Genomic DNA, 11907 nt, shown 5'->3' with positions numbered 1-11907 from the left:
TATATATATATATATATAGTTTATAAGGATAGTTCACACAAAAATGCAAATTCTGTCATTATTTATTCACTTCAAAACCTGTGTTCCACAGAAGAAAAAAAAAGTCAAACAGGTTTGGAACATCATTCAGTGAGTAAATAATGACAGAATTTTCATTTTGGGTGATCTATCCCTTTAAAAGATTAATGATTCACTTACAGCTAAAAAATGCACTGCAACTTTAATCTACAGCCAATGATAAGCACATATTCAGGCAATCAGACATGCAAGCCATAGTCCCTTAATGTATGAGTAACTGCAAAGACTGCAAGTTGTCCAAAGCTCAGAGGAGTGTGAGTCCTAGCTGACTGCAGTGTTACTTGTGTGTGTTTCCACTGTGATGCTGATATGTCCGTCATGCATGTCAGCTGATCGCGTCGGTGGGACCAGGGCGAAGAGGAGGACGGGCGGAGTTCTGGACATGTTCGGCGACACGTCAGAAAGCGAGGCATCCACCTTTCACGGCTTTGAGGAGGACGACCTGGACGGGCTTCTGTCCGACGACAGCACAGGCTCACCTCAGTACAGATAGACAAAGGAGAAACCTCAAGGAAACAGCATCAGAGAAACGTTCGGCATGTGTCTGCTGCCTGTTTTTTTTTCCCTGTTGTTTTGCAGCAGCTTGCATAATGGATTCACAACTCCAGACACAATGTTAACTTCAGGAATTGCTTTCAAAGGACAAGTTGCAGCCTTTTATAAATTAAGGAATTTTGTTTTTATTGCTTCACACTTCTGTATACTGAGAGGTGCTAGTTATTGGACAGAGGAGCCATCACTTCTGGACTGTTTGTTTTCCGTAATGGAAAATTGCAGGGACGTTACCAATGTGTGAACATGGATTACACTTCGCCATGTAAGATAAAATGCCTACTGTGTGGAAATTTACTTTAGAAATAGAAATTAAAGAATTTCAATCCTCAAGGAGGAGAAAATACTCAACATGTGTCTGTAGGTCGGATAGTGAAGAGGTTTTTTTCCCCCTACCTCTGGATAAATACAATATTTGCAACGAAAGGGATCACGAGAAGGCAGAGAATGGGCTGAGGCCAGGCCCTGATTGGATCCAGAGGGAAGGGAGGACAGTTTGCAGAGAGGTAAGAGCCAGTTGGCATTTAAATGTCCATCTCTCCTCCTTTCTCAGGACAGCTGCAAGAACAACAACAAAAAAAAGAAAATGAAATTTGAAATCCCATGTTTGCTGGAGCATACATGATACTTGGCCTCTCCCTAGTTTTGTTGAGTAAGAAGAAGAAAAAGGACTCGTATTTTTGGAGTAATTTCCCTTTACTATTCAGGAAACTCTCCTTAAACAACAGGTACAAGAAGCGGTACAACTGTAGCATATGTGCAATGATTCTCATGAAGGCTTTGTTTTGCAAATAAAATCCGGACCATTCACCTCTGTTAACAGATCCAGCTCTGAGGATTTGACTGTGTATGTGTAACTGCAAATAATAATAATACACTGGATTTCAAGCACATAAGCTTCCTACATTCAATAGGAAAATGCAGTAAATGTGAACTTGAAAACAGAATACATGCAATAAAAGGCACAATACACATTAGACACAGGGACATCAGTCACCCAGTTAATATGGGGATATTTCAGTGTATCCTTTTTGTATGAACAAGATGAGCTATATTTGCTCTTTAAAGCTCTTCTATTTATTGTTATGGTGAACTCATGTGTCACTTTTGAATTGAAACTGTTGCGAAAAATGTTCCGTATTAATGCTTTCGATCTTGTCTCTATTTCAGGGCGTTCATTCTTTTGAAAACGATAATATAATTTATTAAGCTATTGTATAATGTATATAGGCCCACAAACTGTTGCAGGCTATTGTTCTACAACAGCTCCTGATGATATTTCTCCCAGGGTTTTGGTGTCTAAACTTTTAAGAAAATGTTTCAATGTTTAACATTGAAGATTTAGTTCATTTAATACTAAGCCAATGGGCAACATGGCTAGAGATGATGCTTGTAACTGCTTCTGTGTCATGCAGACCTGTGGCACAATCCACACAAACACACAGAACACACTTCATGCAACCTGCTATTCATGTGGTCGCTGCTGAGTCCTGTTACTCCAAATGTCAGCCTGCAAGTCTTTCACTGGATTTTGTTACTGAAAAACATTAAACATTTTACATTTTATGAATTACTGTGAGTTAATTTTGTTTCAAGGAAGGAAAACATGGGACAAGTGACCTCAAATAGTATTTGAAAAATGTCTTAATGACACTAAAATGATGCTAAACATCATCTCAGAACAAATCACTTTCATGAGACGTTTTTTTTAACCGGTTCAAGTTCATTATAGTGGATTTATGAAGGCAGCTCCCCTCAAGTTCACTTGGACATTGTTATAACTCTTAATTTTGAGTATTATATTGTTTTATAATTTGAAACCTAGCAAACATATTATTGTGAAATGCCATATTTTCTTTACAATAAATAACACTTGGCTTTCTGTTTTCTTAAATAATGCATTACATAAGACATTCATATATGTTTAAGTATGGCTTGTGTCCAAATAATTTTCGAGGCCATTGTAGTCTATAATTTCAATGCAACTAACAGCACTTTATCAAAATATTACACAAATTATTTGTTATTTGAAGTATTTTAGATAGAATTTTTCATATTTTATATGTATTGCATCAAGATCAACCTCTTAAATCACTCATGTTTCCATACACTTGCAGGAAATAAAATCAAGGCAAAAGATGTATGTCTAAATGTCGGCATAATGTGGCTTAATATATTCAACATAGTTCTGCATGTGAATACCAGGGACAGAGCCATGAAGAGGAATGAGGTAGCAACGCTTATGAAACTCCCAGTAGGGAAAGAGCCTCACATAACATCCGACTTCAAGCCAAGGCCCTACATGCTTTCCAAACTGGGAAGACTGCACATGCTTTACTGGGCATCCAAGCAAGAGGAGCCTGCTGTTCTCACAGTTTCATTGAGGAAATGAGCAGGCCGAGGAACTGACACCTCCCTACGAGACAGAAAGACAGAGAGAGAGAAAGACAGACATGTGAGGTTACAGAACCATCTGGCACTTTCCAAACCTGTGCTCACCCTCTCTCTGTGTGTGGAGGGCAGAACAGAAGGTGTTTAGGGGGAACGGTTGTTTGTTCCTTCCACACAAATCGTGTTTAATCTGTTTTTGTTTTCTTTCATGTTTCTGTCATTATTAACTCAAAGGGATAGTTCTTCCGAAATGAAAAATCTGTCATCATTTACTCACCCTCAAGTTGTTCCAAATTTGTATGAGTTTCCTTCTTCTGCCGAGTACAAAACAAGATATTTTGAAGGATGTTGGAAATCAAACAGTTGACGGTAGCCATTGACTTTCATAGTATGGTAAATTAAAAATTTTAATTTATGTGTGAACTATCCCTATAATGTTATCTGTCTGCCTCTATCTATCTATCTATCTATCTATCTATCTATCTATCTATCCATCCATCCATCCATCCATCCATCCATCCATCATTTGTCTATCCCTCCATCCATCCACCTATCCATCCATCTGCATATCAATCCACCTTACGACATTTTATATGGATTTATGTTTTTCTCAATTAAATTGCTTACAGTGAAGAACATCTGAAACTAATCTAATTGTCAGAGTTTAGCTCCTCTTCTTTCTGTCAGATTATTCTTTCATCTTTCTCTTTCACCAGGCCATCCTTCATGTCTGCAGTTCACAGACAACATGATGCAGGCTGTTGGAACGTACCAGTGGCAGTGCATTGAGTGTAAATCCTGCAGTCTGTGTGGCACCTCAGAGAACGATGTGAGTCTTTAAATCCTAACAAGGGGATATCTAAAATAGTGTGTGAGCATAAAGAAATCGTTTTTAGATTATTTCCAACACCTCAAACTAGATTCTCAAAGCACTCTTTACTTGTTTGACATGGACACACAATGTTGCTAGTATGCATGTTTCTGCAAGCCTCCTCATATGGCTGAGTGTGTGTGAGCTAACAGCTTGGTGATGCCGTCTCATTCTGTAGGATCAGCTTCTGTTCTGTGATGACTGTGATCGGGGATACCACATGTACTGCCTTAAGCCTCCCATGACACAGCCACCCGAGGGTAAGATCACTTCACAGCAGCTCATTACAAAATAGATATTAAAAATCATTAATACATTCATTGTTTCAGTTCTAAAATCTGCCTGACTGGTGTGGCTTGTTGCCTGGCATATAATAACATGTGAATATATTAACATGCATTAATAATAAACCATGTTTTAACATTTCAGTACTGCAAAAACAATAAAATAATCATTATTGATGCTTAGAGTCATACATTTCATTTTACTTAATACATATTAATGTGAAAGCTGAACCTTAGTTTCTTAACTTTTAGGTTTGGTTGAAGTTATAGGAACTTAATATTTAACATAAAAAGTCTATATTAATTTGTTAAATGGAGATAAATGTTTTTGTTCATAAAAATTTGTCAAAAAGTAGATTTTAAAAAAAGTAATTGATGGCCCCCCTGAAATTCTACTGACCTGCTACTGAAGACCACTGTACTACATAGTTACAAAATAAAATATGTATGACACTGATTTACAGTACACAGCATGGACAAATGTGACCCTGGACCACAAAACCAGTCTTAAGTCGCTGGGGGATATTTGTAGCAATAGCCAAAAATACATTGTATGGGTCAAAATTATTGATTTGTTTTATGCCAAAAATCATTAGGATATTAAGTAAAGATCATGTTCCATGAAGATATTTTGTAAATTTCCTACTGTAAATATATTAAAACATAATTTTTGATTAGTAGTATGCATTGCTAAGGACTTCATTTGGATAACTTTAAAGGCGATTTTCTCAATATTTAGATTTTTTTTGCACCCTCAGATTCCAGATATTCAAATAGTTATATCTCAGCCAAATATTGTCCTATCCTAACAAATCATACATCAATGGAAAGCTTATTTATTCAGCTTTCAGTTGATGTATAAATCTCAATTTCGAAAAATTGACCCTTATGACTGGTTTTGTGGTCCAGGGTCACAAATGTATAGATAAACAAATAGTCACACAATAAACAAATACACATGCTATACAAAGTGAATCCGCTTCATTAGAGTTACCTTAGAATTGTTTCGTCCACAGGAAGTTGGAGTTGTCATCTGTGTCTTGATCTGCTGAAGGACAAGGCATCTGGTTTCGGCGAGCCCTAGGCATTGAGGAAGTTCTACACCGTTACACACAGACGCGCACAGCAGACTCAGGATGAATGTTTGTCTTGGTTTTACTCTGTAGTTGTTCTCCTGTAGTAGTGTGAAGTTGAGTCATCCTCTACCTCCATGTTACAAACATTTTCCTCAACCAAGTCAATCGGTAGTCTACCTCGCATCCTGCTCACTAGCAAATCCTAAGGCATGTTTGAGTCCAGATTGTCCAATTACCTAGAAACATGAGTCTTATTATATAAAAAAGTACTTGGTTAAATAGCAACACCAGCACAATAACTATAATATTACAATTAAATGAAGTGATAATCAACCTCTTATACACACAGAAGCTCCTGAGCTGTGATTCTAAGCTATTATTTCTTTGAAATCACGATTGACAAAACCAGTTTGAACAAATAGCAAATCAATATAATAACAAGTTATCTGCTGTTTCTACTGTGAGTCTTTAATAAAAGCAACATAGACTTACTCAGAGACACACCAGTAGTATAAAGCAAAACCATTTTCATTTTAGTTTATGTTTTCAATGTGTCTATGATGTTTGTAAGCCCACATGATTTCTTGCAAGACATTTTTGGCTCATAACCTGTTTGATGTAAAGAGGATAAATTTGATTAGAAGCTCATCTTTCTTACTGGGATCATCATTCAGGTAGACATTTAGAGCGTAGTATCTGAGAGTTATTGTGAAAGTAATCTTTAAACTAAATGGCAAAAAATACCTTTTCCATGTATTGAAGCAGCACTTCGCTTTGACGTCAGGACTGGAAAATAATGCTGTTGAGTGTTTTTTATTTGTTCTTTTATAGCCTATATATATAATTTAGCAGACAATCGTGTGGTTGGTAAATTACATGATAGCCATCATATTCAAATATTCACCTATGCTTTTCCTTGTGCTACGATAATACTAGCATGCATTGTTTTGCCTTTTCAAGCCTGCTTTTTCAAGACTGTTGAATCTTTCGTTACATTTTGTCGGACATATTGTATCTATGCTCCAGGAACATAATAGTTTTGTGTGTCCGCCTGTTTAGAGCCCTTCATACCTCTCGGAGTGAAACATCTGTTCACTCCATTTTGCATTTCTTTGCTCGTGATAGGCTATATTAGCATTTCTATTTTCCATCTGGACATTCTCTCATGTCATTCCCACCTCCTTCACCTGTATAATACATTAGAGGCTCTATTTTCAGAGCCAATTCGTCAACGCTCTCCAGATCTTGCGATCTGTTGAATATTTTAGCTATGCATTTTTATCTGTTTTAAAGGTCATCTACATTACATTTACATTTGTTTTTCAGTTTAAGAAATGTATTAAAGGTTCCAAAATCAAACTAGTTTTGATGATGTTTAGAGTCCGTTCATCTAACCATATATTAGGCCTTTGGAGTAATTTTTGTTTAGAAAAAAAAAAAGAGAAAAAAATGAAGGGAAAAAACGGACAGCTGATACAGTATGACTTTTTGCACTTAAAATTGTTAACCCATTCTAAATCTAAACCGTCGGTTATCTTTTTTTCATGTTTTGTACTGTTCAGACTTTAGCCTGAAAACCTGTTTATTTAGACTCTACATTTGTAAACTCTGGGTTAACATTCTTTTTTGGATATTTGTCGATATTGATTGGAGGAACACAGCCTGCGCGCTTCGTTTAAATATCGACTCGTCTCGTTCCTCAATGTACCATCCACTCTGTCCGGAATAGGCTTTTTGTAAGAATAATTTGGTCAATTCTGCAATGCTATCAATGCATTTTCCATTAATTTCTGTTTGAACTATGTATTTTCCCCTCAAACGTTGAAATTAAATACAATGCAAGAGTTTCTGTGACTGTACTAAACTCACAAATATTTAATGAAGCAGGCGCTATTCAGGGTTATGATTGGTTATTTGTTGCTAAACAACTACCTGTTATAGAGAGCAGCAGTCAAAATAAAAATCCTAATTTATTTTCTCCACGGGGAACTGATTTTTAATGATTTTAACTTATGAACTGCTAAAAACAGATCTATTGTGAGGCTGTTAATTGATGGCATTTGGTGGTATGTTGTTAACCTCATGTATCAGCATATATGAGATGCCTTTGTCGTTTATTAGTGGAATTCCTAGTGAAAAACTACATTACCCATGATTCTTCCACCAGAAATGTCCACCAATCAGAGAATCACTAGAAGAAAATTGCACCAAAAAGACCCCTTATATAGTTTTATATTTCTCCATTGTTTTTTAATTTGATTGTAGTTGCGATTGTAGTTCTTGTTCTCATGAAAGCTGTCTGGCACTTTTATCTTTTTGTCCGATGTTCAAATACTTTGTTTTATTCAAATCAAAGTTTGTAATGTTCTGAATCACCTGATAGGTTTCATAGCTTATAATTCTTTAACGAGAACTAAAAACCCCCATAGGAAACCAAGGGCACTAAAAAAAAAGTGGACGGGCACTGCTGCACTCCTTGAAACGGTATTTGCTCCAGGTTTCATAACCCACTGCTAAATCCCTTCTAAAGTAAAAGTGCAATACTTTTAATTGCCTGGGGTTAAAAGCAGGTTTAAAACGATGATAACCCGGGGTAAAGCTAGAAACAGCTCCATTATAGCCTACCAACACAAGCATCAGGTCTTACAAAATGAATTCATCTAGTCCAAAAGTAGAAAAATGTTTTTCAGTGTGAAGTATAGTCGCCCCAATTTATCTGTGTTATCTGCCTGTTACAATGTCATTTGTTGTATATAGTCTGTAATTCAAACACAAATGTTGACTTTTTAATCCTTTGCAATCACAAGCATTGTCTTGTACTTATTTTTTTTATTATTTCTTGTCTTTTTATTTTTATCATTGTTGTAATGTAAAATTTAATAAAAAATAAAAGTAAAACCAAGCCTATGCTGATGTCACCTTTAAAAAAAGTTGTGCCTGTCATGCTTACCACTAGAGAGCAGCACATACACATTAATGTCATTCAGAGCTGTTAGCAGTTCAGTATTATGAGATCCTACCCCACTGGCTTTATTGAAGTCAAATCTAGCTTATTGAAGTACAAGGCTCTGATGTAGCTATATGTGTATTGCCAAGTTCAACATTTAATACATGTTTGATGGACCATCATGAACAGTTTGAGCTAAAAATATGACACAAAATGCTGTCCATGCAGAGAAAAATGAAAAAAACATTCCATTACAGAGCTCTCCATTCTGAATGTTTATTGAATGTCTCAGGACTCAGGTCCTCCTTTACATTATCTTGATCTACTGGATCCCAATGAAAAAAGCCTAAAAGCAGTAAAACTCTTTAGAAATATTCCATGCATAGTTTTGTGCCGAATATGGCACTTGTGCCTCTAAGTTATATTCTACACAGCATCTTCCATATCCAGGATTGCTGCAAAAGTCTATACATTCCATTTCAACCTAATGTACAGTTATGAGTCTACAAATCAACTACCTGAAAATGTGTAGAGGAAACGTGCTATATCAGCTGCACACATTTCTGTTCTGCCATTTGACTGCGTTTAAATTTGTGGGCTAAAGACTGCTGAGAGAATTCATGTGTTCCAGCAGCAAAAGTCTGTGTGTCTCTGGCAGTGATGCTGCTTCAGGAAATGATGCAAGCAAAAAATACAGAAATGCGGATTGGTTGGCTATTCAACGTCCTGCAATGAAAAACTCCTTTCTAATGGATGGTAGTTCCACAAAAACATTGTCTACTGTTGATATGTTGAACGTGAAGGGCTGTGATCCTCAAATGTTTGTGCTCAGAGCAAATCATCATCATCATACTAATCAAAATACTGACACAAAGCAACATTAAGCACTTACATTCTACACAGAATTTACAATACCATTCATTAAAGCAAAGACAAACATAGTCAACAAGGACCAATGGTTTCAAAATTATGAGATACTAAGTCAAAATGAGATATTAAGTCACAATTATGAAATCATGATTATGACGGTGAAGGTTGACCTTTGTAATAATTATGATTTTTATGTCAATTATGACTTAGTATCCCGTAATTTTGACTTTTTGTGTTATACATTTCAATGTTTTTATCTAATAATTGCCTTAGCATGTCATAATTGTGACTTTTTCTCTCAGAATTATGAAATGCCACAATTATGATCTTTTATGTGACAAAATGGTCGCGCTTCGTTTAAATATCGACTCGTCTCGTTCCTCAATGTACCATCCACTCTGTCCGGAATAGGCTTTTTGTAAGAATAATTTGGTCAATTCTGCAATGCTATCAATGCATTTTCCATTAATTTCTGTTTGAACTATGTATTTTCCCCTCAAACGTTGAAATTAAATACAATGCAAGAGTTTCTGTGACTGTACTAAACTCACAAATATTTAATGAAGCAGGCGCTATTCAGGGTTATGATTGGTTATTTGTTGCTAAACAACTACCTGTTATAGAGAGCAGCAGTCAAAATAAAAATCCTAATTTATTTTCTCCACGGGGAACTGATTTTTAATGATTTTAACTTATGAACTGCTAAAAACAGATCTATTGTGAGGCTGTTAATTGATGGCATTTGGTGGTATGTTGTTAACCTCATGTATCAGCATATATGAGATGCCTTTGTCGTTTATTAGTGGAATTCCTAGTGAAAAACTACATTACCCATGATTCTTCCACCAGAAATGTCCACCAATCAGAGAATCACTAGAAGAAAATTGCACCAAAAAGACCCCTTATATAGTTTTATATTTCTCCATTGTTTTTTAATTTGATTGTAGTTGCGATTGTAGTTCTTGTTCTCATGAAAGCTGTCTGGCACTTTTATCTTTTTGTCCGATGTTCAAATACTTTGTTTTATTCAAATCAAAGTTTGTAATGTTCTGAATCACCTGATAGGTTTCATAGCTTATAATTCTTTAACGAGAACTAAAAACCCCCATAGGAAACCAAGGGCACTAAAAAAAAAGTGGACGGGCACTGCTGCACTCCTTGAAACGGTATTTGCTCCAGGTTTCATAACCCACTGCTAAATCCCTTCTAAAGTAAAAGTGCAATACTTTTAATTGCCTGGGGTTAAAAGCAGGTTTAAAACGATGATAACCCGGGGTAAAGCTAGAAACAGCTCCATTATAGCCTACCAACACAAGCATCAGGTCTTACAAAATGAATTCATCTAGTCCAAAAGTAGAAAAATGTTTTTCAGTGTGAAGTATAGTCGCCCCAATTTATCTGTGTTATCTGCCTGTTACAATGTCATTTGTTGTATATAGTCTGTAATTCAAACACAAATGTTGACTTTTGAATCCTTTGCAATCACAAGCATTGTTTTGTACTTATTTTTTTTTATTATTTCTTGTCTTTTTATTTTTATCATTGTTGTAATGTAAAATTTAATAAAAAATAAAAGTAAAACCAAGCCTATGCTGATGTCACCTTTAAAAAAAGTTGTGCCTGTCATGCTTACCACTAGAGAGCAGCACATACACATTAATGTCATTCAGAGCTGTTAGCAGTTCAGTATTATGAGATCCTACCCCACTGGCTTTATTGAAGTCAAATCTAGCTTATTGAAGTACAAGGCTCTGATGTAGCTATATGTGTATTGCCAAGTTCAACATTTAATACATGTTTGATGGACCATCATGAACAGTTTGAGCTAAAAATATGACACAAAATGCTGTCCATGCAGAGAAAAATGAAAAAAACATTCCATTACAGAGCTCTCCATTCTGAATGTTTATTGAATGTCTCAGGACTCAGGTCCTCCTTTACATTATCTTGATCTACTGGATCCCAATGAAAAAAGCCTAAAAGCAGTAAAACTCTTTAGAAATATTCCATGCATAGTTTTGTGCCGAATATGGCACTTGTGCCTCTAAGTTATATTCTACACAGCATCTTCCATATCCAGGATTGCTGCAAAAGTCTATACATTCCATTTCAACCTAATGTACAGTTATGAGTCTACAAATCAACTACCTGAAAATGTGTAGAGGAAACGTGCTATATCAGCTGCACACATTTCTGTTCTGCCATTTGACTGCGTTTAAATTTGTGGGCTAAAGACTGCTGAGAGAATTCATGTGTTCCAGCAGCAAAAGTCTGTGTGTCTCTGGCAGTGATGCTGCTTCAGGAAATGATGCAAGCAAAAAATACAGAAATGCGGATTGGTTGGCTATTCAACGTCCTGCAATGAAAAACTCCTTTCTAATGGATGGTAGTTCCACAAAAACATTGTCTACTGTTGATATGTTGAACGTGAAGGGCTGTGATCCTCAAATGTTTGTGCTCAGAGCAAATCATCATCATCATACTAATCAAAATACTGACACAAAGCAACATTAAGCACTTACATTCTACACAGAATTTACAATACCATTCATTAAAGCAAAGACAAACATAGTCAACAAGGACCAATGGTTTCAAAATTATGAGATACTAAGTCAAAATGAGATATTAAGTCACAATTATGAAATCATGATTATGACGGTGAAGGTTGACCTTTGTAATAATTATGATTTTTATGTCAATTATGACTTAGTATCCCGTAATTTTGACTTTTTGTGTTATACATTTCAATGTTTTTATCTAATAATTGCCTTAGCATGTCATAATTGTGACTTTTTCTCTCAGAATTATGAAATGCCACAATTATGATCTTTTATGTGA

General features: G+C 35.8%; 1 protein-coding gene across 3 annotated transcripts in view; it reads left to right on the top strand.

The window, feature by feature from the left end:
- Positions 1-5983, top strand: part of LOC107668213 (zinc finger protein DPF3-like) — a 32658-nt gene extending 26675 nt beyond the window's left edge. For 2 of the 3 annotated variants that reach the window (XM_016460009.1, XM_016460008.1), the window contains 3 exons: positions 3738-3850; positions 4071-4152; positions 5193-5983. In XM_016460009.1, coding sequence (XP_016315495.1) covers positions 3738-3850; positions 4071-4152; positions 5193-5260 — 263 coding nt within the window. In that variant the 3' untranslated portion in view covers positions 5261-5983. Of the gene's footprint in view, positions 1-407; positions 1451-3737; positions 3851-4070; positions 4153-5192 lie in introns of those variants that run through there. The other variant, XM_016460010.1, reaches the window with a different exon arrangement.
- Positions 5984-11907: the final 5924 nt, after the last annotated feature.

Source organism: Sinocyclocheilus anshuiensis, unplaced genomic scaffold (assembly GCF_001515605.1).
Source record: "Sinocyclocheilus anshuiensis isolate Anshui unplaced genomic scaffold, SAMN03320099.WGS_v1.1 scaffold1341, whole genome shotgun sequence".
Lineage (NCBI taxonomy): Eukaryota > Metazoa > Chordata > Actinopteri > Cypriniformes > Cyprinidae > Sinocyclocheilus > Sinocyclocheilus anshuiensis.
Note: the sequence above shows the minus strand (reverse complement) of the source record. Positions and strands in the feature narration are given on the sequence as shown.